General features: G+C 40.4%; 1 protein-coding gene across 11 annotated transcripts in view; it reads right to left on the reverse strand.

The window, feature by feature from the left end:
- Positions 1-688: 688 nt before the first annotated feature.
- The window catches only part of FN1 (fibronectin 1), a gene marked incomplete at both ends in the record, with an annotated part of 67600 nt that continues 47743 nt past the window's right edge, over positions 689-20545 (reverse strand). For 2 of the 11 annotated variants that reach the window (XM_084245756.1, XM_084245751.1), the window contains 15 exons: positions 689-760; positions 1306-1416; positions 3460-3566; positions 4085-4210; positions 6087-6251; positions 9505-9643; positions 10612-11072; positions 11944-12033; positions 13141-13320; positions 13525-13614; positions 14404-14580; positions 16844-16931; positions 17759-17946; positions 19135-19404; positions 20237-20350. In XM_084245756.1, the coding sequence (XP_084101882.1) occupies positions 689-760; positions 1306-1416; positions 3460-3566; positions 4085-4210; positions 6087-6251; positions 9505-9643; positions 10612-11072; positions 11944-12033; positions 13141-13320; positions 13525-13614; positions 14404-14580; positions 16844-16931; positions 17759-17946; positions 19135-19404; positions 20237-20350 (2378 nt within the window). The remainder of the gene's footprint in view (positions 761-1305; positions 1417-3459; positions 3567-4084; positions 4211-6086; positions 6252-9504; positions 9644-10611; positions 11073-11943; positions 12034-13140; positions 13321-13524; positions 13615-14403; positions 14581-16843; positions 16932-17758; positions 17947-19134; positions 19405-20236; positions 20351-20545) is intronic. The other 9 variants (XM_084245753.1, XM_084245761.1, XM_084245760.1 and 6 more) reach the window with 6 other exon arrangements.

Consider the following 20545-nt stretch of genomic DNA (forward strand, 5'->3'; position numbering starts at 1 on the left):
AAGTTGTGGAATGTAAATCTTTTATTAAACAGTTGTCTTTCCACAGTAGTAAAGCTTTGGCATGTACAGTATAAAAAATAATCACCAACCACAATTGTACCAAATTCCTCTTATCAACTGCATACCAAGTGTCTTCAATACAATTTTTTCCATATAAAAATACTGGGAAAAATTGATAAATAACAGGTAAGAGAAAGATATTTCTAGGCAATTACTAGAATCATTTGGAAAAAGTGAGTACTGTGGCTATTTTAAAATCCACAGTAACAAGGAAATGCCGTTCCTACAATATCGCGGGCCAGACAGTTAAGTGGAAGCAGAAGTGTTTGGGTAACTTTCCTACTTAAAATCTGGGTACTACCATTTCAATACATTTTGCATCTTAGTTGGTGGGTATGCTTCCCTATTGAGCCCAAACCAGATCACAAGTTAGAATCACTTCATTTAAAGTACTGAATACATGGGAGCAGAACAGGTAATGTACTGTCCCCATTATAAGAAAAGTCTCAAAACACTCCCAGGGTGATGCTTGGACAAGCTGTGAGTTGAGCTGAAGCCGGAGGAGTTACTCCAGAGCGAAGGGTTGAAGAAAGAAACATTAAACATTCTATGCTGGGGTCCCCTAACATTGCTCCAGTTTGGATGAACCTTGGCAGAGATCCATGCTTGTTTCTCTGGGTTGGAAATATTACTCTCGAGAATCTTCTCTGTCAGCCTGTATATCTAAAGGCATGAAGCACTCAATCGGACAGTTGACATTCTGTTAAAATAAAGCAAAATTAGCAGCAGATACTGGAAAGTGTACAGAAATAAGGGGGGGAGGAGAGATCTATGACTGTAACTTATAGGTTGGAGAATATTTATAGCTTCATGGACCTAGCAGTGGACCAGACAAAAGATGTTCAAGTTTGTCCAGTACACTGTTAGGTTACATTAGAACTTAATTATATTATGGATATAGTAAGTCTTAAGAAATTTACAATATTTTTAAAAATTGGGGGGAGGGTGTTGGTGAGTAAAGGGGGAGGGAGCCCAATGGATTGTGGAAAAGGATTGTGGGTGCCTTGGTGGTGGGTATGGTGTGGGGACATGCATCTGAAGAGGTGTGATCCTATATCCCTAAATCACATTCAGTATTGTAAACCAATTTTATTTTTCACCTAATAAAAAATAGTACAATTTTAAAAGCCTAAAAATTAAGTGGAAAAGTTTCAGTTCACTTGGAAGAAAGGTACTTAAAGGAAGAGAGCCCCTCCATATGTCTAGCTGAATTTGGGGGGAACGTTCAGCTGTAGATACACTTACGGTGTTTGTTGTCTGGTGATATCTAGGTGAGTATGGGTTGTAGGTGTGGCCAGGGGAGCCTTCGGGACCGGGTTCTCCACCTGGTCTGTGACAATTGTCACAGCGCCAGCCCTGAGAAGAAAGACATAAAGTTAGTGGGGTTTGTGATAGGTAAACTGAGATCACCACAACTCACTAAGGCAGTTATGACTTCACGCTTTCATAACACAGAGAAGGCATTTGACTTCCTATTCACATCTCACAGATGCCTTTCTAGGCTTTTCCTGAAATGTCCTCTCATTCAAACCCCATCAAACTGCTAAGGCTCACTCCAGTCCCAGCTTCCTCAGTAAGCTTCTGTACTAGATGACACAAGTGTTCCTAAAAGGGACCTGTGATGACAAGGGCAAGCAAACACCCTCATTTCATAAAAAGTAAGGAACTGAGACCCAAAGGGGCCTACTTAGAGGGAGCGGGAGAGTCACGGGAACTTGGTGGGCTGAGAACCAATGACGCCTGCCAAGCTCTTTCAGGCACCACACTGCCACCCCTTCCAGACCTTCACGCCCAGTGATGTGGCTGCATTTCATCTGGCTGGAGCTGGGATGTGAATGGAAATGGGACCAGGCTGGCCCAGTGAGGCTCCTCCTGAGACTTTTGCTAGAAAAGTGAGCAAACTTAAGCTTTCACCACTGCTCCTAGACTGGTAGAAGATAAACGTGGAACTAATGGAGACCGTCTGTGGCACCATTCATGGGGAGTCTTCTGGAGGACAAAGCCACAACAAGGAATAAGCACAGGAGAGCCTGGTCTGGGGAAGCCATAGCTGGAGCAGCCCTAAAGCTGGGAGACCTTGACTCTTTTTGCCTATGTTAACTTGATTTGCGCTTTTCTCTTACAACCACAAGAACCCTAAATAACACAATTATCTTCTTATATTGTTACTTAAATATTTCAGACATAGAGCTCCACTTAAAAGCATATTATAGTGTGGGTAAGTCCCTATTCACAGAATAATACATTGCCCTCCCAATCCCAGTCTTAAAGAGTTTCACTTAGCACTTTGCTTTATAACAGAATAGGTGGCACACACACGAGAGGTTTCAAGTGCTGAATGAAGTGAGACCAAGACCCACTTCCCAACAAATTCTTGCTGTCACACTTGTGCTATCACACACTTCAGTCCAAGCACTTGGATTCTCACTGAGTTCTCTAATTACCATCTTTGTGTTAATGAGACACAGAAAAAGAACCTACAGCTTCCATCAGAGGGGGAGCGATTCCCTCCCCATTAAGCCACTAGGGGCAGAATGAGACCAGACCAGTTTCCATGGGCTGCCCCAGGTCTCCAGGTGTGGGCAGATCCAGACCTCTGAAAACCTTTCCCTGCTGCCAGATTCATCTTCCTAAAAACCATTTCCCATCACATTTCCTGAATACCTGCAACCTGCTAACGCCAAAGGCATCAACCAGTAAATCTCACCCCAGGCAGCATACGCTTCTCTGATCCATGAAACCTTTCTTGCTTATTCCAGTTACCTGAGAACTGTATCTGTCAGACCCACTCAGAACCTTAATTAGTTTGACTTTCAGTGTTTGCTAATTTAATATCTCCAATGATAACACTAAGAACAAGAACCAATTCTCATTCCCTCTGTCCCATATTCCTTAGCACACTGCTAGACCTGAAGCAGGAATCTATTTTTGGCTTGCAAGAGGTTATAAAGAAGTGGTATTTTCTTAGACCCACGATATGAAATATAACTGAAAGGAGTTTGATTAAATGATGCATACGTTATTACTGAAAGCAATCTTATCTTATGAACTATTATTATTATTTCCCAACAATGCCACAGGGGCCCTTGTCCGTCAGAATGGAATCAGAGGCCCAATGATACTCAGGACTTAACACTTTAGTTGCTGAACAATAGCCTGAGAATAGAAGGTGTGGTATGGAGCGAGACTCTTAGGAAGGTAAACTGAGGAAGGATATTTAGGACCCTCAAGTCAATAGCTATGTGCCAACAGGAAATGAGGTGTTTTAACCTTTCATGAGAAGCTCTGATATACGGTGTATAGAGCACACACATAGGAAGGTTAATTCTTAATGACCACTGCAGATGCCTCCCCTTTATATTATTGAGATTGCAAGGAGCCTGGCACATCAGGTCTTACCCGCTGGCCTCCAAAGCATGTGCAAGAGCAGATGGCCCCGAGATACTCCTTCTGCCACTGTTCCCCCACTTGGTATGTCTTCCCATCATCGTAACACGTCGTCTCATCTACATGAAGCCATAAGTCAGTACATATCAGACTGAGAATAATAAAACAAATCTGACCCCAAGTTACAGGTGGGGTCTGTTTCTCTCCCAACATTGTATCAACACAGCCCAAATCCCATACCTTTGTGAGAATTATCTACAAGAGGGTTAATGCTTTCTAGATCTTAAGGCAGCATTTCCAAACACCAGATCTAATTAACCAGAAAGGTTCAATGGGAAGAGGGAGACCATATTCTAAAAGCTGAATCTGAAGACCACTAAAGCTTTCCTCTAACATTTTATTGGAGATTATGATCAAAATACTCCAGTCAGAAGAGTGCTAAAGTGCTGTAATAACATTAAATCATAGTTCATTTTTGAAGCTTGTCTCCGCTTTCCCAAATCAAAAGACTAAAAACCCACTGTTCCTTCCTCAAGGAGATGTAACATCGCCAGTCATTTCTGTGATGGGAGTTATAGCTTGGCGATGAACGTGGGAGTACTGAATGAGGCACTAAAAATGATCTGTGGCTACGTACGAGGATCACACTTGAATTCCCCTTTTCCGTTTCCAAGACATGTGCAGCTCATCATCTGGCCGTTTTCTCCCTGACGATCCCACTTCTCTCCAATCTTGTAGTTCACGCCGTTGTCGTGGCACCATTCTGTGGGGTGGGGAGCCAGAGGGACAGAGTTAACAGTGCGTTATGACTCACAGGGCGGTGAGCACACCGGACACGTCACAGGATTCTGGGAGGACGGGCAAGAAAAGTAAAAGATCGTAATCCCTATGCCTAACTACTTTTTTGTTAGGTTTGAAGATATTATCCTTACCATTGAACATTTTCTAGGATATTTTAAGATGCAATTTATTCCACTATTATCATGTCAGAAGAATAGTCAATGACCTTCATTTGCATTCTCACTATTAAGGTTTAAAATTGGGAAAGACTAAAATAGGATTTGAGTAGTCTTTTAGGAATAGATCATAGATGTAAAATCGCTTTTCTGGAAATGCAGAGATCCTGGGTACAAAGTAGTTCAATTAACTAAAAAAGAAAAAAAAATCCATCAGTTGGTTTCCTCCACAACCTGTTCCTTGTAAATGGGGAGAATAAGAATCAATCTGTGTATCAAGACAAAATAAAGAAAAGTAAAATGATCAGTGGTTATCATGCCTACAAATAAAAATGGTTTTGAGGGATATCTGATAGTCAAGTTATATTATCTTTATAATATATCTTACTGTAAAGATAACATTTTAATCTCAAAAGATTTACATTAAAAAAAACTCACCTTAAAAGTCTCCATAATAATACAGTACTTTGTTTAATTTATCAACAATTTGAAAAGGTACAATATAATTATGACATCTAAGCAAAGAATTCTTTGATCATATTTATGTAAGAATTCTTTAATATATTTATATGATTCTTATGTGGATCATATTTATATGATTCTTATGTGAATCATATAAATCAACTTACAGTTCTGCTCCCACAACTGCACCTGTATAGTTCTTAGGGGAGAGAAACTTAAAAGTAGTTCAGTTTCAGAAATGAAAAGCCACCTAGTTGATGCCAATGTTAAAACTTCCACCTCCAGGGCAGCGCAGAACACTGCTACTTCTCTGTATTTCCATCCTCATTGAAAAAAATTAGTTGTATATTTCAGTTTAAATTAGCTGTATATTTCAGTCTAAATTAAACTGTCTGATATATACAAGTTAAGTAAATGACTGAAAGTTTAAAAAAATACATTGTTTTATTTCTTCTAGTGTAATTTCTGAAATGTTTATGGGAGGCTTGCTTGTAAGTCAAATGCTTAAAACCTATAAAAATAAACCAATTGTCACCCATAATCATATTTAAAAACAAAGCATAAATGAAAGGTTATAAATTCTGATACTAAATCTCAAAGTATAATTCTAGGAAATTCCTAGAATTACTGTAACTAAGAAGCAATTAAAAATATTAAAATGCCTTTATAATTTGAAAATCAAATATTTGTCTATTGAAGTTGATAACAATCCTCTCTAAATGACTGGGCTAACTGCTGTGTATGTGTGATGTGTGTACTGGTGTGATGTGAGTGTGTCTGTACACTCGGATATAATGTGCATTTGGCTAATGTTGAAAGAGACAGTGTTTGTGAATATATGAATATAAATGCCTACCTCTGAGCTTGCACATCACTAAGAAATGTGGAAGCTCCTTCTGTCTCTAATAATCTTTATTAGACCTGACTCCAAAGAGTTTAACTTTATTCATCCATTTTTACAGGAAAAAAATGAGAAAATAATATTACCACCATGAACTTGTTTTTAATGAACAGTCACATGTCACACAACTTTTGAAATAAAGCGCTATTCAACAAGTAAAATTTCCCATCATTTTTCTATGATGCAAAATGTTACTTTGAGTCAAGCAGTTGCCCTGGTTTGCTCCATGTTTGGAAGAGCTTGTGTCTCCCAAACATGCTTGCCTGGCATACTGGGCGAATGCATGGGACTGGAAGAGATGGATAAAGCAAGCTACTCACTAGATGAATCGCATCTGAAATGACCACTGCCAAAGCCTAAGCACTGGCACGAGAGCTTAAAGCCAGATTCAGACAATCGCTCCCACTCCGCTCCAATGGCATAATGGGAAACCGTGTAGGGGTCGAAGCAGGAGTCATCCGTAGGTTGGTTTAGGCCTTGGTCCACTATATGAAGAAAGGGAGGGAAAAGCGAGAGAAAAAAAAAATCTTATTGGACTGTAAGAAAGCAGAATTTTCATATATAATGACTTTACAGAAAACAAAACTCTCAGAGCATTATCTATTCTATCAGTGTATCAACCACTCCAATAAAGAATGCTTAGACGGACAGTGGACACTTGCCACAGAGCTCTTACAAGGAGCTCGTCTTTCATACCTGCAATTAGTTCCAAAACTAACATAATTTCTGGAAAATCTAGTTTATAGAACATGGGACAGATGTTGAGGCAATTTAAGCTAGTAAAGAGCTTCAGGGGGAGGCAAGACAGGAAATACTTCTCCAGCACTACTTGGGTGATTTTAAGCTAGTGACTTCACATTTCCTTACCTTACTTTCCTCATTTGTTCTATGGTGATAATATGTAAAAAGTCTTCCTGTAGACAAATATCTACCTGCTAGGGGTCTTGTGATGATTACAGGAGACCATGCATTCAAAGCACTGGTCCATTTCCAACACTTAGGAAGTATTCACCAAATAAAGAATAATTACCAGAGGCCATAGTTTGTTTTTAATGCAAAAGTTCTGGCATTTTTTGGATTAAAGAACTAGACATAAGACCTGAAACCATAAAATACATAGAAGGAAATATAGGCAAAACACTACGGGATTTGCACATCAAAGACATCTTTACAGACACATCACCCAAAGCAGTGATAGTGAAGGCAAAGATAAACAGCTGGGACTACATCAAATTAAAGAGCTTCTGCACAGCAAAAGAGACAATAACAAAAACAAAGAGAAACCCCACCAACTGGGAGAACATTTTTGCACCCAACACTAATGATAAAGGACTGATCACAAAAATCTGCAAAGAGCTGATGAGACTCAGCAACAACAAAGAAAATAATCCAGTCAAAAAATGGGCAGAAGAGCTAAAAAGAAACTTCTCTGAAGAGGAAATGCAAATGGCCAACAGACATATGAAAAAATGTTCAACATCACTTGTAATCAGGGAAATGCAAATCAAAACTACCATGAGATACCATCTCACACCAGTGAGAATGGCACATATTAAAAAAACTAGCAACAACAAATGTTGGCGAGGGTGTGGAGAAAAAGGAACTCTTCTGCACTGTTGGTGGGAGTGCAAACTGGTCCAACCACTATGGAGATTTCTGGACCTACTAAACATAGAGCTTCCATATGATCCAGCAATTCCACTCCTAGGTATTTACCCAAAGGACACAGAAACATCAATTCCAAAGAGCACCTGCACCCCTATGTTTATAGCAGCACTGTTTACAATAGCTAAGCTTTGGAAACAGCCCAAATGCCCAAAAATAGATGACTGGATCAAGAAGATGTGGTACATATACACCATGGAATATTACTCAGCATTCAAAAAAGATAAACACATGCAATTTGCAGCAACATGGATGGCGCTGGAAGGGATCATGCTCAGCGAAATAAGCCAAAAAGAAAAAGAAAAATACCGGATGGTCTCACTCATAGCAGGAATCTAGAAAACTTAAATAAGGGACCAGGAAAATGAATAACTATAAGAAAGTGAAAATCAAAATCAACAAAAAACTATGAACCAGAGACACTTTTTGGGGGGTGGGGGGTGGGGGCGGGAGGGGAAGGATTGGGGTCAGAATGGGGCGTTTGCAATTGTATGGGGGAATATAAAAATAAAATTTAATATTTAAAAAAAAAAGAAAAGAGAAAAAAAAAGTTCTGGCATTTTTATATACTATCATACTGTGATCTTCACTATTATTGTTTTTTTGTGTGTATTAGTGAAAAAATTCTAGACTTGTCAATAAAATTAACTGTTCCAAATAGGAGGAAGTAATAGAATATGATATCTTAGGAATAGGTAATGGAGTTTCTTCATGTTGCCTAAGATCTTGGTACTTCTGTTTTGGGGAAGTTTATTTTAAAATAATCTATGCAAACAAAGTAGGCTTCAAGTTATTCTCTAAAAATAAATAAGCAAACTTAGTATGAGTTTAAATCCCACTGTTTGTATACTTTTATACAGGGTAAAACTCAAAAGCTTATACTCAGCAGATATTTGAAGTGCCTAATATTTGAAAAGACATCACTTTGGAAGAAAATAGATTTTGGAAAAAACTAAGGAATCTGAAATGTCTCAAAGCAGGACAACTTGGCTAGAAAGCAGAATGGTGCTGCTGGGAATAAGGAGACAGAAAGAAAAATGAAGGGAATGTAAACTGATACTAGGGGTTTCAATACTCTAAAAATAACCAGAAGTTAAAATTCCACTGACTAAAGTTACAAAGATGAAATCGTTTTCGAGCAACCATGTGGAAAAGCACAAATACCTCTGTGCTCTTGTAAGTTTCCTTCAAGACCACAAAAGGCAAAAGGTGTGCATGACCATGGATATATAATACAAGCACAAAACCATTCCATCCCCCCACGGACTATCCACCTCCTTCATTCACAGGTGTTCACACAAGTAAAAGAGCACAGTCATCTGTCGAATGAGGAGGCAGACTGAGATTAAGTAACTGACCCTCAGAATAAAGCCTGTCACGTGGCAGACAGAACTAAGCACTCCCTGCTGATGTGAAATAGAGCCCTCTAGCTGGAAGATTCAAGATTCATGGATTTGATTATTTCCTAATTGATATTTCTTAGTGAATCTTCAGCTGTTGTAGGCCTAAAAGTCTTCCCAGATCCGACCAAGGTCAATGGCCTTGTAACCTCTGCTGATCAGGGTTCTGGATCTATACACTCAGGGAAAAAAAAAAAAAATTGAAATAACATTGGAATAAGGGAGCTCTTTGTACAGAAATGGGCTATGTTGGTTGCAGTTTACATGAGAAACAGAACCAGTTGCCCTAATGGTGCAGATGGGGGATTTCCTGCACAGGTAATCCACGCGGAAACTTAAAAATCACTCAGAAGGACAGTAGCATGGTGAGATAGAGAGGGTCAGGAGACATGTGTCCTCTATTACATGCTCGCTCGAATTGCTCCGAGTGCTGGGTGACAGATCTGAAGTTCCCACCAGGTCTATCATCACATCAGTGTTTGAGACTGTGCATGTATAAAGATTCTTGGATACAAAGAGGGAAAATTAATGCATTTAAATTTGCTTGTTAACTTCACAGCCCTATTTCCCAAAGACAAAAGACAACAGCAGCAAAGGAACAGTGAACAAACAAGAGCATCTCTGGTGTCATCCAGAAGGGAGGCTGCGCTGAGTAATGCAGGGGCTCACATACCAGAGTTGCCCACAGTAATAAGCTCCTCCCGAATCTTGTGCCTTTCATGATTCTTCAGGGCCTCCACTATGATGTTGTAAGTGGCCCCTCTGGTAAGGCCAGTCAGGGTGGCACTGGCAGAAGTTCCAGGAACTCGGAACTGCAATTATTGGCACATCCAAAGTGAGGAAGAAAGCATTAGAATGAGGAATGGACATGATGCGTCCCTATTCTTTTGTCCATAACTCTCACTGTGTATATAAAGCAAAGGGAGGCAAATAAAATTGAAGGTGTAAAGGTCCCAATCAGCAGAGGAGAGAAATAGAACGAGGGCAAGGGACCATCATTTCTACCTGCCAGATTTTCCTGCCAACAATCTACTTCAGCATTCCCCAGTCATCAGTAATTCTACAGACTCACCCTACGAGTCACAGGTCCTACAAGCCTACTGGAAACCCTGGCCAAGCCCCCTTCCCATAAAACATGACACTGTTTCACGTGGAGATATATTTATCCTGTACAAAATGGCATTTCACCCCAACACAGGTCTTGAAAATACTTTGGCAAATCCTCAAATTCATGTTTCTAAGCTCATACATCTTCTACAGTGTAGTCAGAATGTTAAATTCTGCCACTTTCTAAGAATAAATGAACACAATAAAAATTGATACCAGCATGACAAATTAAAGAATAGAAGTCTTAGAGAATCAATCACTTACAACAGTGGATATGCACAGCTTCACCTAGTGCTTTCTCTGCAGACACATTGCAGATAATGGGATTCAAGGACAAACTGTGAGGATGGTGTTTCAGCCTTCTCACACAAATGTCAATTCAGAATATTTCTGTCTCTTTTCTAGATTGTTGCTTTGTGTTACAAAAGGAGCGTCAAATGTGTGAGAAAAATAGAAATTGCTTCATTCTCTCTACTAAATAAAAGCTACTGACAGTCTCAGGCACCTCTCCCTAAGTGGAGCCATAATGAGCTTTTAAAAGTCAGGACTCAAACATGCCACCTTCCTGGGAGGTCTTAGAAGTGTAGCCACTTTACATCAAAGCTCTAGTCACTTCAGTCTCTCAGCTTACTTCTCGGAGGGCTGCCCAGGCAGAAGCAAAGAGAATAATTACCTGTAAGGGTTCTTCGTCAACGCTAATTGGATGACATGTAATGATATACTCAGAGCTTTCCTGGAAGGGGGTCCAAGAGATGGTTGTCTGAGAGAGAGCTTCTTGTCCTGTAGAGGCATTTGGATTGAGGCCCGGAACGTGGGGGTAGAGGTGGTGGTCTACATCTCCTCTGGGGGCATGACCAATTTGGATCTCCTCATTTCCATTCGGCGAATATGGCCTATGCCTTACTGGGGTGGCCATTGTGGGCGGTGTGGTTCGCCTAAAACCATGCTCCTCAAAGATCATTTGTTGCCCGACACTGGGCTGCTGAGCAGAAGTGCCAGGAAGCTGAATACCGTTTCCAGTGTCATACCCAGGGTTGGTGATGAAAGGGGTCTTTTGAACTGTGGAGGGAACATCCAAGATCTCTGGTCCGTGAAGATTGGGGTGTGGAAGGGTTACCAGTTGGGGAAGCTCGTCTATCCAAGAGAGGTTAGAGCCAAAAAAGCAAAGCGTGTTAAGCTCCCAGAATTAGCAGTAGGAATCACCATCAATTCAGGTAACATAATCTGTGCATCAATCCGATCAAAGCCTCCAGAAAATGAGCAGTTCTGAGATCACAAAACACTTTTTCCGGAAAGAAAGCTTTATCATTTTTCTCAAAGCTTTCTTTATGGTTGAGAACGAAAAAAGTGTTAGTATGAATTGATCATACACACAAAGCTTTGAACCGCTGAGCCCCATACAAGCTGCCTCTGCTTAAATTAAGTCCAATGGAACCAAGATATGTAGCGTTTTCTTGCTTTCATTTGAGAATCATGTATAAAGCCTAGACCCAGACTAAGTAAATCAGCATCTGAAGATGAAAATTTCAGCAGTTCGGCTCAACAACTTTTCAGTTTGAAATGTTCAAAACATATAAAAGTACATATATGTTATTCTGAAAATCTGCGATCAGCATATATTTAGCATTTTATTCAAATTAAATTCAAAGTGGATTAAAAAAACACATTATTTCGTTTCAAGTTTCAGAAACCAAATTTGTTTTCTTTTTTAAAAAAATTCACTTCAACAGAAGGTCTAGAAGAACAGCATTTACATTTTAATACCTGGTTTGGATTTTTTAGAAGGTGAATAAAAGACTTTATAGCCATGGGTTAAGAAAAAAATAAAACTGAACTCCGCAGATATGGTAGGTCATGCCTGCTATCAAAAAATAGAACTTGTCTGTCAGAAGATAAAATTCCATGAAAAATGTATCTAAACATGGAGAACACATTCACTGCAAAGCTGGTCATTTATGATTAGTTTTGCGTCATCTCCTGTTAGTTACCCAAAGGCACTTCTTACCTGTCATTTTCCTCCCGATCAGAGGCTCACTCTTCTGATTGTTCTTGAGGGCGATGATGTGAATTGTATACTCCGTACCTGGTTCCAGACCTGAGGAAGGACAGAGCAGGACAACCATGGGCTCAGCTGGTCATGAGGAGTCACTTCAGCAGGAGACACGATTGGGAACAAGAATCCTCGCTCCAGCTGGCTGTCAGCCTCTTCAAAGGCAAAATTTCTACTTTGCTTTTCTTCCACAAACACCCAAATATTCTGCAGACGATGACCACTTAGCAAATTAATGATCTATCAAATTTGACACCTGATGCTACTGACACTTTGGTGCTAACTTTTCCTGAGTAGTCTCTGAATATGTGGTCTTACTGCCTTTTGAATTCAAGAAAATTTTTCGGCATTGTACACCACCATGCAACAGACATTTGAGAGCAGTCACTGCAGTTTGTACATGTGGATCTATGCACACCTAATCACCGGGTGGCTATAGTGCTGGGATCAGTGGAAAGATAGACAAAAGTAAGTGCTCAGTAGGACAGAGAGACCCATCCTTGTTGGCCCCTGTAGAAGAATCCCATTCAACAACTCCCATGTGATTCTATTTTCCTGTCTCCAGACTTCTAACAAAAAGTAGTGTCACCTTCTGGTGTCTGTATGTACTATAGGATTTTTAAGTCCAAATAATATCTAATAACAAGTTTAAAAATTTGATCTTTTGGAAAGACAATGCACCAGAAGCCTATGATCTTTCCCACCAAAACGGACACTTCTTATTCTCATTTCAGGAATTCTTTCCAATGGGGGCAGTGAAGATTCATTTTGCCTAGTGACCTATTCTGTGAAATTGGGTAATAAGGGCACTCTAGCCAGTTTTGCAAGATCATCAGCTCTTTGGGTGCTGATGAGAGGACAGGATCACAGGAGCTAGCTTGTTTTGAAGAAGGGTCTTTTTCTAGGACTGGATAAGAAGACAGTCATGTCATTACTACAGCATTGAAATTGTCACATTTTCATGAATTGATGCCTTTTGAGATATCGTGAGCTCTCTAACTCCTACACAGAGAATGCTTTTGGAAATTAGCAATGCTTTTTGATAAAAGGAGGGCTTTTAATCTCAGAGTAGAGCATCCAGGACAGCTGGAGTCTGTTAGCATTGTGTGTGTCCCAGAGAGTAAAGACATAGCAGCAAGAAAGCAGCAGTACCAGTAATAGTAGCCTCGGTGGCTCCAGGATGGGGCCGAGGGACCACTTCTCTGGGCAGGGACCCAGGCTTCTCGTACTTGATGATGTAGCCAGTAATCTTGGCACGGGGTGGCTGCCACGAAAACAGCAAGGAGTTGGGAGTGGTGGCCAGGAAATGCAGGTTGGATGGGGCATCAATAGCTGTAAAGAAACAAAATTAGTTTTTATTCCCATACTCCTTCCCAGCCCTTATAAAAAGACTGGAGAGAATCTGAGGGTTGTATAAACTGTAAAAATGATTCACTGTGATCTAGAATGCAAACACTTCAGCCTCCTCTGTTTCTTATATGCATGTGACTAATCACCTATTCATCGTGCTCTTTCTTCACTAGAGAATGGAGGTACCTGTAGAGGCGTCGATAACCACAGGGGAGCTGCGGGCATTGTTATTCAGGGTGTACAGGTAGATCTTGTAGTCGGTGCCTGGTTGTAAACCTGGGATTTGGGAAGAGATGATGATTTTTATCTGATTTTGATTTCATAGAAACTTTCAAACTCATCAGCAATTTTCATGGCTCCTCTATCATCTTCTATTTATATGAACTTAGAAGTAGTTCCATTTAAACAATAAATTAGAACCCAGTATGGGTGTTGACTGTTTGTAAGAAACACATCGCAAAAGAAAATCATGGATGCACACAAAAACATTGGGTCAAAATAATTTCTAAAATACAAAATAGTCGCCGTCCCGAAGGATGAGGGTCGTGACCACCTATGGACTGTGTTTTGTCTTTAGTGTAATCAGTTAGTTGCTGGTTGGTTAATGGAATCAGAACTTTAAATCACAGTAAGACCTAATGTGATTCAGATATTGAGCATTCTCTGATTACACCTTTGATTTTTAAAGTAGTGCTGCTTTGCTTTCTAAAAATTTAATTTTCTTTATAATCTACATTGATGTTAAGCACTACATATCACCGTGTAGTTACTTTTGGCTCTAAGAGTTATGTCACACTTTTTTTTTTTTAAGAAAGGGTACACTGATAAAAAATTAAATTTGGGGAAGGAAGCCTGTGCTATTTTTCTGTCAACCATCAGACAGTCAGACATTCATGCACAAGACTATTTCTGATCATAGTATGAAAATAAGATTTAAAAAACTATAGCTGGGTGATGATAAATTGAAAATATATTTAAACAGGATATGTGGTGAAATACCCATTAAGTTAATTTATGCTGGGAGAAGCAGTTCAGAGATGGATTCAGTGCAGCGAGGGCTCTGACCTGTGATGGTGTAGCTCCTGACATCTGGCTTGATGATTCTCTGAATTGGAGTCTGGCCATTTGCCGGGACGGCCTCCACCTGGAAGCCGGTGATGGTCTCCGTCTTGGTTCTCCAGCTGATGGTGATGGTGGTCTCAGTGGCATCCGTCACGCGGGCCCGTCTAGGAGGGCTGACATCTGCAGGGATCAAAGCTGGAAGTAAGCCCCTGGAGGGCTCTCTCAGGCTAGGAATTGATACTTGAAAATATGACTTTTGAGGGCCTCCCCGGTGGCGCAGCGGTTGAGCGCTGGGTTGCGAAGCTGCCCGCGGCCTCTGCGGCGCCGGTTCTATCCCCGGCTGCTCCCCGGCCACCGGAGGAGGGTCCCACATGGCGCGCAGACCTCTCCTGCCGCCCGCTGCTCCCCTCAGCAGTGTACTTCGGTCCTTCTGCCTGCTCTGCTCCCTGCTCTGGCTCTGGTGAATTCTCTCACCCTCCCGCGCTTCTGACTGTACCCAGTGCATGTATAAACAAAACAAACAAACAGACCAGCAAACAAATAAATAAAGCATGCCTCTATACAAAAAAAAAAAAAAAAAAAAAAAAAGACTTTTGATACACCAAATGCATCCACCCCTACATGGGACTAAATAAGGTACAGGGCCTCCTCTGGTGGCGCAGGCAGTTGAGCACCGCGTTGTGAAGCTGTTCACAGCCTCTGCAGTGCCAGTTCAATCCTGGCCGGCCGGAGAGGATGCCACATGGTGTGACAGACCTCTCCTGTCATACCAGTTGCTCCCCTCAGCAGTGTATTTCGTCAGTCTGACTGTTCTGCTCCCCGCTCTGTCTCCGGTGAATCCTTTCACCCTCCCGCACATCTGGTCTGTACCCTGGTTCTTGTATAAAAGAAATAAAAAAATCTTCAAAAAAAATTTTTTTTTAAATAAATAAATAAGGTACAGATTTTCTTCTGTGGCAGTCAGAGGTGGACAGTAATTAACAAATATGGAAATATTCTCCTTCCTTCCTTCCTTCCTTCCTTCCTTCCTTCCTTCCTTCCTTCCTTCCTTCCTTCCTTCCTTCCTTCCTTCCTTCCTTCCTTCCTTCCTTCCTCCCTCCCTCTCTCTCTCTCTCTCTCTCTCTCTCTCTCTCTCTTTCTCTCTCTCTTTCTCTCTCTCTCTCTCTCTCTCGCTCTCTCTTTCTCTCTTTCTCTCTTTCTTTCTTTCTTACTAAAAGCTTTCCAGGTACTGCCAATAGGCTGACTTCATGGTATCTACTAATACCTCAGTACGTGTTAACAGTATTAATTTATGATAATGTAAAATATGTGTAGAAGGAGTTATAGTAATATGGTCAGTTAGCAATAATGTATAAATGTGTTGTTAGTATTTTGTCGTTTTCATAGGGCTTCACATTTCTCTCTCAGTAGGTACAACACCATCCCTGTTTTATAGATAAAGAAACTTTGATGCTTTATGTAATTTCTGAAGGGAATACTAGGAGTTATTGATATGGCAGAAAGCTGGGAGCTGGGCTCAATTTTGTTCAATACTTATTGTACTGTGAAGATATAGCAGAGGGGGCCTCCCCGGTGGCATAGCGGGTTGAGCACAGCGCTGTGAAGCTGTCTGAGGCCTCTGAAGTGCAGGTTCAATTCCCAGCTGGCTAGGGAGATTCCCACATGGCGTAGTAGACCTCTCCTGCCTTGCCCCCTGCTCCCCTCAGCAGTGTTTTTGGTCTGTTTGCCTGTTCTTCTCTCTGCTTTGTCTCTGGTGAATTCTCTCACCCGCCCGTGCCTCTGGCCTGTAAACCCAATTCTTGTATAAATAAACAAATCTTAAAAAAAAAAAAGATATAGCAGAGGGGTCTCCCTGGTGGCACAAAGGGTTAAGGTGCAGCACTGTGAAGCTGTCCGCAGTCACTGTAGCACAAGTTCAATCCCTGGCTAGGGAGCTGACCCACATGGTGCAGCAGACCTCTCCTGTCTCACCTGCTGCTCCCCTCAGCAGTGTATTTCAGTAGACCTATCTGTTCTGCTCCCCACTCTGTCTCTAGTGAATCTTCTACCCCCCCACCCCCACCTCTGGCCTACAACCCAGTTCCTGTATGCATAGATAAATAAATCTTTAAAAATAAATAAGATATAGCAGAAACTGTCATGTCTTCCCCAAACTCAACTCTATAAAAACAGATTCTGACAAGAAGAGTAAATTGTTCATCCTGGTCCATAACACCTATGTTCTAGCATTATGACGTGCTTCTATTCTATGTGTGTGCATACACTGCTTTCTGGAGGGCATAAAAAGTGGCTGTTGTAAGTTAGAGACAAGCAAGCCAAGCAATTTCCAAATTGGAAATCATTCCATTCCACTGTTAACTTAGTGATTTAGAAAGCCACTTGTCAATGTTTAATTTTTGTTTATACATAATATTTGTTAATACTAAAAAGATTGAGGACTTACTCTCCAGAGTAGTGACAACTCCCTGAACTGGTCGGCTTGTCAAAGTATCCTTAAGAGCATAGATGCTCACTTCATATTTGGTAGCCACCTAGAAAGAAGGGAAGCTTTAGCAATGTGACCTCCTGGGCATTTCATTACAGTATAAGATAAACACAGTAATTTAAGAAAAAATAAACAAAACCATAGCACTGTAAATTCCTAGATTGAGTTCATTTCCATACAATCAACAACACATTTATAGTAAATTAATTTTTAAATTCTTCATATTAACCCGAAGTAAGCTGTAAACTACATACTTATACTAAGCTGATGTATACTGAGGCAAATGGGAATTAGCCCTGTTTTGTCCTTTATGATTACTTGCAAATCATGAATTTTCCTTATCACAAAGAAGCAAGGGCGAAGTTTCATTCTATTTCTGAACTCTCTTTTCTTTCTATAGTTTCTCCTAGAAAGTTTTCCCTCATATGAAAAAAATACATCAATTTTCTGTATGCACATCTAGGATTAAAAAAGTTTTAACAAAGGTGAGGTCAAGCTGGGTTGATACAAAGTGGTGAATATTCATTGGCAAGATAACAGAGCTCAGAGAGTGCCTAACTCCAGCAGATTCATCCATTCAGCCTATGGGTATATAAATTGTGACCCCCACAACACACACACAACCTTTTCAAATAAATAAAATATATTTAAAGAACTGTGTAAAATTCAAAGTTATTTAAAAAATTCTGTTCCGTCATCTGGAAAAGCTGAGGTCAACATGAAAGGATTCTATTGGATATAAAATTACAATAAAATTGTTTGATGGCAGAGACAAAGAACACAATTAGATTTATTAAGACACTATATTCCCACCACCTTAAACTATGTAAGAGAGGACTTTCTTTCTCCCATTGAGAGAAGATTGCTTCGTACCATGAGTCCTGATATAACCACAGATGTACTGTCAGGGGCAAGGTTGATTTCTTTCATTGGTCCTGCCTTGTCCTTAGGGGTCACTCTCACTCGGTACCCAGTGAGCTGAATGTTGGGTGCTGTCCACTGGGCAGTCAAGCTTGTTGGTGTCAGCTGGGTGAACTTGAGGTTGGTTGGCGCAGGAATGGCTGTTGGGACGGTCATTGGTTAGAGGTTATCTTACAGGAAATAAGGACAAGGGAAAATAAAGTGAATTCCAAGAAGGAGAATAGATTGTTCTTGCTTGGATAGGTGGGCTTCCTGGTCAAGGTAAGATTCAGTACAAGAAAGTATAAGAAGAGATGCAACATGAACAAAAACCTTTGCTGCAAAAAAGGTGTTTTATATCTACCCATGCTCAGAATCACTGCAAATACTTGGGTAAATTCCAGAACTCTCACAGACGTTAGGTTTTAGAAGTTGTTTTTGTTTTTCCTTTAAAAAATAAGAGGAGTCAAATTCGCTGATTGGTCATTAAAATGGATTTTCCATTTGTGTGGAAAGATGAGCAAGAGTCCTTCTCCTGTATAAATTATCTTTGTATGTATAAATTATCTATTTCACAAAGTATTCCATTCCCCCAAAGACAGAATCATGTCTGTCTTTTTATTTGAACCCCATGGCAAATAACGCTGCTAAATCCGAAGTATTCTCTCTGGTGCAGCATAAGAAGAAAATTGGCTTACAAAGGAAGCAGAAAAGAGAAGCAAGGAGCAATAACACAGACAGTCACCTCCAGGGTGTGGGCTGTCATGAGGCTGCATCTTTAGCATTCCACTCTGCTTTGGAAACAAAGCACAGGAGAGAGAAAGTATTGTAGAAGGCACCTGCCCCATCAACTACTTCCAAAGCAGCCGATTTGCAATCCTTTAAGCAGATTATACACCCAGCCCTTGGTATCTAATTCGAGAAGGAAGATCTTACCCATGTGTTCTCAAAATCATGCTGCTACGAAATATTCCACTTTGGGCTCCTTTTTTAGATAAACTCTAGGATACCAAACTTCTTTCCTTTCTACAGTGAGCATAACCATGGGGAGTCATAGTTTAGGAAATAATTCATAATTTTAGTATTATCTTCAAATGTTTACTTTACAACCTTGTTTTACTTTACAATAAGCTGAGCTACTCCAAAAATTCCTTTGATTGGATTTTGTCTACATGTCAATTCAACTTTATTATTTACGACTATTCCTCTTTAAAGAGGGTCTTTGCTAAGAAAGAGGCTTTTTTCAAATCCCCTTACATGGGAATTGATAGCCCGATAAAATAGAGTTGTTTCAGCAGGGCATAAAGCCACAGCTCCCGTGAGCACCGGTGGTGCAATGAACGATATACCTGTGGACTGGGTTCCAATCAGGGGCTGGCTCTCCATATCATCGTGCAAGGCAACCACACTGACTGTGTACTCAGAACCAGGCCTGAGGCCTTGCAGCTCTGCAGTGTCTTCTTCACCATCAGGTGCAGGGAATAGCTCATGGATTCCATCCTCAGGGCTTGAGTAGGTCACCCTGTACCTGGAAACTTGCCCCTGTGGGCTTTCCCAAGCAATTTTGATGGAATCGACATCCACATCAGTGAATGCCAGTCCTTTAGGGCGATCAATGTCTGTTAGGCAAATTAATGGTAAGAGGTTATGTGAAAAGCAAGTTGTGAAATAAGCATTTTTGTAACATGCAAAGCAGTTTGCAGATACTACTTTCTTTGATGAATTAAATCCCAATTAACCCTCTATTAAATGGAAAATTACTTAATACTTGCTCAATTATTTTTTTTGGTTTAGAAAATATCTAATGTCACATCACTTATTAAAACATAGGTGTACATGACACATGAAGACACCCTACAGAATGTCCCTAATAATTTATTGATATCAATTTTAAGATATTCTACCAAGATTTGTCTTTGCAATGTGATGTTAGAAAAGCTAACTCATAGACTTGGCTTTTCTATGCCTTGGAGGTGGTAAAGTTGATGTTCAGTTGGTAGAGTCATCTCGTCACACTCTTTCTTTAACTTCTCTTTCCTTTCCCATTCATTGGAAAATCTGCATTAATAGAGGTCCAGTCACAGTCCTCCAAGTGCTCCCAACATGATAACTTCATGAGGCAACTTCCATCAACTTTACCATTCCATTGTAGAAAAGAAGGTCCTAGCAAAAACATTTTGAAGATTCGCTATAAGCAAATAAGATTTTGCTGAGGCCATTTAAACAAAAGAAATTTGAAGCACAGAGACCAACCATGGTAGTCAACAACTTCTTTCCCTCCTGTTCATGCCTGGCCTGAGAAGAAAAATGTTTGTAAAGGGCTCAGCTCAAGATACTAAATAACCAAGTTGGCTTTCACTATGAACAATGGCAAAGACATGCAGAGAGTATTTAGGCGCCTAAAAACAAAATTTGATTTGGACAACAAAAAAGCAAGTGCCAGTTACGTACTCGTTACTGCTGTCTGAACCAGAGGCTGGCTCTCTCCGTTCCGGTTCTGAGCATAGACACTAACTAAATACTCCACTGTAGGCTGCAAGCCTTCGATGGTCATTTCTGTTTGATCTGCAAAGGGAATGAAAAGCAAATATAACATCTATGTCATCCACTATAACATCTATGTCATCAGACCAGCAATTTTTAAAGTTTAGTAGCAAATACGCAATCACCTAGATTTTTCATTTGCAGAATTATGAAAATATGGAGGAGTCAGACATGGATTTCATCTTGGACAAACATGTCCATTGCTAATACAAATTA

Source organism: Talpa europaea (genome assembly GCF_964194135.1).
Source record: "Talpa europaea genome assembly, chromosome: 1".
In the NCBI taxonomy this organism is placed as follows: Eukaryota; Metazoa; Chordata; class Mammalia; order Eulipotyphla; family Talpidae; genus Talpa; species Talpa europaea.